This window comes from Balaenoptera acutorostrata, chromosome 14 (genome assembly GCF_949987535.1).
Source record: "Balaenoptera acutorostrata chromosome 14, mBalAcu1.1, whole genome shotgun sequence".
NCBI lineage: Eukaryota > Metazoa > Chordata > Mammalia > Artiodactyla > Balaenopteridae > Balaenoptera > Balaenoptera acutorostrata.
This window is the reverse complement of record NC_080077.1, coordinates 44,878,547-44,886,844: the sequence shown is the minus strand read 5'-3', so window position 1 is coordinate 44,886,844 and position 8,298 is coordinate 44,878,547. Positions and strand designations below refer to the sequence as shown.

The 8,298-nt window shown below is 34.5% G+C and overlaps 1 protein-coding gene across 6 annotated transcripts in view; it reads right to left on the bottom strand.

The window, feature by feature from the left end:
• The window catches only part of ZUP1 (zinc finger containing ubiquitin peptidase 1), a 54,141-nt gene that overhangs the window by 29,651 nt on the left and 16,192 nt on the right, over positions 1 to 8,298 (bottom strand). For 4 of the 6 annotated variants that reach the window (XM_057527612.1, XM_057527613.1, XM_057527611.1 and 1 more), the window contains exons 8-10: positions 5,283 to 5,434; positions 3,921 to 4,141; positions 1,835 to 2,072 (exon numbers count right to left, since the gene is read on the bottom strand). In XM_057527612.1, coding sequence (XP_057383595.1) covers positions 2,025 to 2,072; positions 3,921 to 4,141; positions 5,283 to 5,434 — 421 coding nt within the window. In that variant the 3' untranslated portion in view covers positions 1,835 to 2,024. Of the gene's footprint in view, positions 1 to 1,834; positions 2,073 to 3,920; positions 4,142 to 5,282; positions 5,435 to 8,298 lie in introns of those variants that run through there. The other 2 variants (XR_009005165.1, XR_009005166.1) reach the window with 1 other exon arrangement.

Below are 8,298 nucleotides of genomic sequence, written 5' to 3'. Positions count from 1 at the left end.
CATTGCTCCTGAAATCTTAGCGCTTACATTCAAGGAGGGAAACATATAACGGTAGATAATTAGAATAGCAGGTATTGTGATACAAATATTATACCATAGGACTGTGTCTGTCAAACTCTGTGGTGAAGAACCAATTAAAAAAAAAACACACAAAACTTCTAATCCATGGCTATTATCTGTGTAAAATAGAATAAAAGTATGTCAGCAATTGTAACTTCTATAATTATCTTGTCACAGACTGGCGGTTTGCAGCTCAGCAATCTACACTTTGAGGAACGTTGCTTATCAAACACTTAGAAGGTGCATTTAATCCAAACTTGAGCAGTTCAGGAAGCATTTCTAAGTGGAAGCCCTTCTAAGAGGAGAACTAAGGGGATAAGGGCCCTAGGCAGCACCAGCTGTATTTTGGCAAAGGTCTTTAGGCTGAAAGGAGTGAAACTTTGAGAGTGGTGAGAGAGGAAACCGGAGAGGTATGCAGGGCCCAGATTGTGTGGGATGTTTGGATTTTAACCATGAGCAATGAAGAGGACTCAACTAGAAGTCACAAAATCGCATTTGTATTTTAGAACGGTTTGGCTTCCGTGTGGAAGATGGACTGACAGAGGATCAAGACAGGGAGAACATTTAGGAGGTTATTACATTGTCTAGGTAAGAGATAATGATGGCATGAAGGAGCATAACTGCATGGGGATATAGAGTAGAAACCTGTTTACCAGTCTGGATGACAGAATATTAGAAACGATGGTTTCCAGAATTTTCCAGCTGGCAATATTATTATTATTTTTTAAGACTATGAAGTTTATGGTTTTGTCAGTTCTTGCTGTTAATACACACTAACTTTTTTTTTAACATCTTTATTGGCGTATAATTGCTTTACAATGGTGTGTTAGTTTCTGTTGTATAACAAAGTGAATCAGCTATACATATTATTCATTCTTGGAGTGCAACTTTCTGTATTTGACGCCATAAATAATATTTATAGAACTTCATTCAAATAAGTTCTTGTTCATTTTTTCATGGGGTAGTAGACACTTACTGCTTTTCTTTTTTGTTATTTAATATCCATTTCTTCATCTACCCGGATTTCCTTTTGAGAAATTGCCTCTGTCCCATGGCATATGGTCACATGCTAATCAGATGTGCCCATTATGGAATCTGAAACTTGAGCAGACTTTCTACCTCTGCTCCTAACCTGATTGACCATGCTGTAAATTATGCCATATTCTAGCCCCTACCGTTGCCTTTGTTCTAGCAGAGTTCCCTAGTTACCTATGGATTCTGTGAGCTTCTGATAATTTGAATGAATTCTCTTCTGCTTAAATTGGCCAGAGTAGGATTCTAGCTTGCAACCTTACATGGCAAATCCAACATGAATCTGAAAGTTTCCTTCCTACAGGACACATTAAACACAACACTCTACATCACAGTTGTATAAGTACGAGTGTAAATATTTAACAAAAGCAAATCCCTCTTTTTAGAGCTATGCCTATTAAATATTAAGGTTATTTCTAAGTAGTGAGGAGGGAATTTCATTACATATATAATAACAGAAGAAAGCAGAATGCTATAATGGTAAGAGCTTGGAGGTGTGCAGTCTGGGTTCACACTCTGGTTTATGACCAATTTCTTGGGCAAATTACTAATCTCTCAGAGTTTCAGCTTCCTCACAGGCTAATAACAGTACTTGTCTCACAGAACTATTTTCTAGATTAAACTAATTAATACACGCAAAATACTGAGAATATCTAACACAAGTAAGACCCCAATAGTCATGTGACTATAAAACAAAACCAGTTTCTGAAACATGGATAAGACAAGAAATATAAAACCCACAATGCAAACAAGATATTTTATTGGAATAACTACTAAACAATGGAGTACTAAAGGTATAATTTAGAATTTTAGAAATTAAATTATAAATGGAGTATTTAGAGAATTCAGAGATTCATACGTTGTATTAAAAGTTTAATATCTGAATTTGGAAAATAAAGTAAAATTCCACAATCACTGAAATGCTTACTTCTTCAAGGGATCTTCTCAGCTGTAAAGACTTGAGAAGCTTGTCTCCTGGCCTTGAAAAGAAATTTTAAAAAATATTAATAGTAAGGGAGAAGTCAATTAATTAAAATATGTATTAATTATATAATACAAAAAAATCTGGAATTTTTTCCAAGATAATGAAAATTCCTTAAGGAATATTACAACTTCAAATTTAGGAAATTAGGAAAAACATTTTTAAAGCCAATCCATTAAAAAATTAAAGAAAATTCCAGATTAAGACAAAACACAAAGAATTAAAAAGAAAATATCACCTGTTTTATGGAATAATGAATCAAAAGTAAAAATCCTGGCTCAAAAGTCAGAGAGAGGTAAAAACAGAGAGAAGGAGAGATAGAGATGGGGCTACAAGCAGAGAAACACCACCAAGGTCTCACTTTCCAAGACCAGAAAGATAACAGCTAAATAAAATGTGCAGCTAGACTCCATGATATTAGGTCCGCCAAAAAGTTCACTTGGGCTTTTCCATAACATCTTAACCCCACCTATGATGTCAAAAGTTATCTGTATATTGGTGAACAAGCATCTTGGTATTTTATAACAGTTAAAATTAACCTCTAACTTTATTCAGCCAAATTAATGATAGGGTGAAAAAAATGAATGCAATTTTGGTATTTAAGTCATTGCAATGAAACCTCTAATGTATTGTAATTAAACTGAAGAACCTCTTAAACAGTCCTTGCCTTTATATCCCAAGCTGTGATGCTGAAAAGATTACTCTAGCTCTATCTCTCATTTCAAACAATTTTAGTCCTTTCCCTCATGATCCTATTATTCTTCATAAACGCTCCTTTCTACTGCTCTATCTCTTCTCTCTTTAGAGGGAAACAAATGTGAAGTACTCTAATAGGGACTTTTTTTTTCTTTAAGATTTGAGAACTGTGTATTTTCTAGACTTGATATGCTACCACATAGCTTCAGTTTATACAAATGGAGGGTTTCCAATTCCTAGGAATTCTTCTATAATGTACTACTCATCACTTAAATATGCAAGGGATAAAGAGGTAACTGTACTGAAGTTAATTTCTGGAATTGTATATATCCAATAAGTAAGTGTATGTGTATGCACAGTTCTCGAATCTTAAAGAAAAAAATGTCCCTATTAGAGTACTTCACTCTCTCAATAGTGTGATATATATATCTCCAATAGATCATCCAACATATCCAAGTGCCTAACATAGAGCCTCAGGAATCACTAGAATCACATTTAATGAACAGTAATTATGAGACCAATATGAGTTAGAACTCCTTGGATTAAGTTAGCTTTTTCTTACCATATATGTTGTCATTTTTCATTACTCCCCTGACACTAAAAATTAAATTATGTATTATAAAATTAAATATTTTTATGAAGCTCCAAGTAATAAAATATTTGACAAAATTAGGTACCATTTGAAATTTAAATAAGTCCATTCCAGAAATAAAATGACATACAAAATATCTTTGCCAACCTAATGTTATAGAATGAGGTGTTAGGAGTTAGCTAAAAATTTTATACTCTGAAGTTCAACCTGTCCAAGCTTCACATAATAAATATTTAGGGCTTCCCTGGTGGCGCAGTGGTTGAGAATCTGCCTGCCAATGCAGGGGACACGGGTTCCAGCCCTGGTCTGGGAAGATCCCACATGCCGCGGAGCAACTGGGCCCGTGAGCCACAATTGCTGAGCCTGCGCGTCTGGAGCCTGTGCTCCGCAACAAGAGAGGCCGCGACAGTGAGAGGCCCGTGCACCGCGATGAAGAGTGGCCCCCACTTGCCGCAACTGGAGAAAGCCCTTGCACAGAAGCGAAGACCCAACACAGCCAAAAATAAATAAATAAATAAATAAATAAATAAAAATAAAAATAAATATTTAGATACTTACAATTTTCTCCTCTGAAGAAAGAACACCCTCTACTGCCACTATCTGGTACTGCTTATGTTTTAAATTCCCCACAAATTTCCGAAGTTGCTTGACACTGCTAGCTTCTGTGTCTTGTTTTAAGAGTTTCTGCATTTCTCGAGAAGGACATCCAGGATCAAATACAAGTAGACATAATGTTCGGTTTTTTCTCTCTTCAATTCCAACAACTGTTTGACTATGACCTATCAAAAAATCAAATAAGAGCTATATATATATATATATATATATATATATATGTATGTGTGTGTGTGTGTGTGTGCGCGTGTGTGGTATCTACCTATATGTACAGCTATATACAGATGTAAGTTACTATATATACACACGCACATATATATATATATATACACACTATATATACTTTCTATATATAGCATGTGTGCACGTGTGTTTAGAATATAAATACAGTCAGTCCCTCTGACATATAGGTTATCTGAGTTCTTTCAGTTCTAAGACACGAGAGTTTAGTTCTACTTCCTAACCTTCAGTTTTCTTTGTTCAATTTTAGTTTTCTAAAGGCTTCATGGCAAAAAATTCTACTTTCACTATGCCATATATTTTAGTTTTTCTTTCCTAATCCCATAGTCCTTCTTATTCAAATTATCTCAGATGAATGGATTTGAAATTTACCTACTGAAGAACAAAAATTCTCATGGTTCCAAAAGGTAAACAAAAGTCAATTTACATATACTAGAACTTCAACGGGAAGGGCTAAAACTTTCTAGCTTGTATCCTAAACCATGAAATTCCTAATATTTACTTCTCCTTCCTCCTGTCAATCCAAATCATCCATTCGACAAATTTTATGAAATATCCATATGCCAGGCACTATTCCATGCAGTTAGCGATACAAAAGCAAACAAAACAAACACTTCTGCCTTCATGGAGCTTATATTCTAATAGGAAGTAGTTCTCCATAAGCAAGGTAAATAGGTAAAGTTTATATATATCATGTTCGATAAAGAAAAATAAAGCAGGGAAGAGGGATAGGAAATGCCACTGTTGGAGGGGGGTAGAATAACAAGATGAAATTTTTAAAAAGATGGCCAGGGAAGGCCTCACTGAAGTGAGGTAAAGCCTTGGAAAATGTAAAGGATGAACAATAAAGGGAGAGTGAACCAGGTGGCCCTGAAAATACCAAGGATATCATCCATTACTGGAATGTATTATGATGACAATATAGCTCTAAAAATCAGAGTAATGTCACAATACTCCTCTCCTCCCATTATCAGAATCTTAACGTATCCTAAAGCAAAAGCCAATTACTTGTCTTATAAAAATAAATTGTCTTATAAGTTATACTTAGTATCTGTAAGGTATACTAACCTTGATACTGAAGATAGATAGGAGGTTTAGATGTACACACTACTTTTGGACTCCCTTCTCTTTCTGAAGAATAGTAGCTCAATATCCATTCAAATAAGCGAGGGTGTGTACCCAAAGGGCCAGTTGACTTGTGAAAGTCAATAATACGACACCTATAAAAAAAATTGACAAAATGGATTATTTAGAAAATATTAAAAAATTTTTTTCATCAGTGGAGTTATAAAATACAAAAACTTCTTAATTTAGAATTAATTTTATTTCATCATTTTCTTAAGAAATAAAAATTTTATTGTTTATCTGAAAACTGTTATTTTATGAGGAAATTATTTAAATAACTTTTAAGGTTGATGACAGATATAAAAGTTACAAAAATTTTCTGACATATAAAACTTCCATTAGTAGTAAATGAGGATCATACTTGATTTTTAAAAGTCTACATATAACCTGAGACATAGGAACTTTTACTCCAAAGTCTCTAAACCTGATCGATCAATTAGAAGCTGACCTCTAATTATAATTCCTCAACAGCCATTTGAAGCTATCAAAAATATCCTAAATATTTTTCCTGTCAGTTCTCTCAAATTTCAATAATAGACAAGAAAAGAATACCTGTAAAGATCATAAAAAACCTGTATGTACCCCCATCTATACATCTATCTATCTCCTATTTGGCAACAGACCATGGTGGTATTGTTTCCTCAAGAGGAAGTCAACCATGAATAAACCAAACTATTTTAACCAGGAGCACTATTTACACTTCTCAACAACTATTTTTAAAAAGGTCAAATATAAGGAAAAGCAATTAAAAGCTTTATTTTCACTTTAAAGTATAGCACAGATATCCTATCCTTGTCTCTCTTGGCCATAAAGTTTCCAAATACACCGAGTTTAATGTTGATAACTTTCAACTGATTAGTACTGAGCTTTAAATGTTGAAATGAACTTCTGGAAAAACTATCAAAAAGAACAGTGCTTTTGAGTTAGCAGTTGACAGCAGGCTTAGATTTAGAATGTGAATAGTATCCTACAGACTATAATTCACAGAGAACAAAAGAAAGACATTTAAATAACTAGTAAGCAAATTCAGGGTATAGTAATAAAACGGCTTTACAAAAAACTAAACTATTTCAGGTGCCAAGAAAACAGCTGGATTCATCAGGTACTTAAAAAAAAATTTTTCCTTTCCTTAAAAATTACTTAAAAGCTCAAAACATGATATAGTATATATAATCTGAAGGTGTGAACAGACTGGCAAAAAGGAAAAGAAAAAAAGAAAAAATAAATTTAGAGGGCATTAAAATAGTCCTTTCAATTTAATAATTCGAGAAAGTTATTATACACACATTCGTTTTTCTATTTAAAATTTAAGAAATATTTTTACTTCTGAATCAATTAACATGATAGAAATGATGTAAAACACTGGCTAAATTACTTAGAAACAAACATAAAAGGAAATATAGAGTCATGAAGCTTAAGGCAAACTTTCCATTAAAGATGATCATAAGCGTCTATCTCCGATGCCTCTTGAAAGCCCAGGTCCGCCAATCAGCTTTTTAGTGCCTCATTCTTCACTTTAGGAACAGACAGCTAAGGATTTTTAATTAATTAATTAATTAATTTATGACTGTGTTTGGGTCTTCGTTTCTGTGCACAGGCTTTCTCTAGTTGTGGCAAGCGGAGGCCACTCTTCATCGCGGTGAGCGGGCCTCTCACTATCGCGGCCTCTCTTGTTGCGGCCTCTCTTGTTGCGGAGCACAGGCTCCAGATGCACAGGCTCAGTAATTGTGGCTCACGGGCCCAGTTGCTCCGCGGCATGTGGGATCTTCCCAGACCAGGGCGCGAACCCGTGTCCCGTGCATTGGCAGGCAGATTCTCAACCACTGCACCACCAGGGAAGCCCAGGATTTTTAAAAGTTAGAAGAAAGCCTTCCAAATGGAAAAGACTAAAATAAATAGACATGAAAACAATTTAACATGGAGGATACAGAAAAATGCAAGGAATAGAAAAAAAAGAAAATGTTGGAAAAAAAGTTTATAACCATAAAAGAATACGATGCTATGAAATTACCCCTTAAAATTAAAAACATGATTGTTAAATTGTTAAAATTGTTGGGAGATAACGTTGAGTAAATTTAGATAGTAAAACAAAATCAAAGAAAGTCAAAGAAGTTCAGTGGCCAACTAAGAGGAGTTCCAGAAAGAAAAATAAAGAAAATGGAGGGATCATAATTATCAAACAACAGTTAACCTCTAAGTTCTGACTACATGCCAGTCATAGTCCTAAGGACATTATTATCTCATTTAATCATCACTACAAGCTATGAAGCAGTAACTATTTACATGTTCTTTTATCAATGGTGGGACTAGGACAAGTTAAGTCACAGAGCTAGTAGGCAGAAAGCTAGAATCAATTGTAGGCAATCTTACTTCAAAAAGTGTAAGCTCTTAACCACTATACTGAGATCTTATAGCCTACAATCCAGATTCAAAAGGAAAAACAAATGCCCAACACAATGAATCAAAGCCCCACATCCAATGGTGAAATTTCATAGCATCGGGGCTAAGAAAAGAAAAACTTCCAGAGGAAATAAATAGGTTACACACAAAGGAACAAAAATCAGATGGCAGCTTACCTTCTCTTTAGTAATACTGATTGCTAGAAGTCAACAGAGTAACAACTTGATCTGATTTGAAAATGATTTTGAGTTAAGAATAATACAGCCACACAAACTATCACTTACGTAATAAGACTAGGTACCCTTTCTTAGGAAGTGTTCAAGCAAAAGAGAGTAATCCAAAAAAGAGAAAGACATGGAATCCAGGAAAAATCCAGGATCCAATTCAAGAAAACAGTGAAGAAATGCAACATGATTAGAGCTGTGGAAGGGATCTAGAAGGCAAATAATCCAGACTAGAGCAGAGGAAAGATGGCTTCAAGAAAAAGGTGTCCAGGAATAAGGAGCGCCTCAGATTTCATGATAAGTGGAGTTTTTGGAAAAATTTGACCATGATGCAG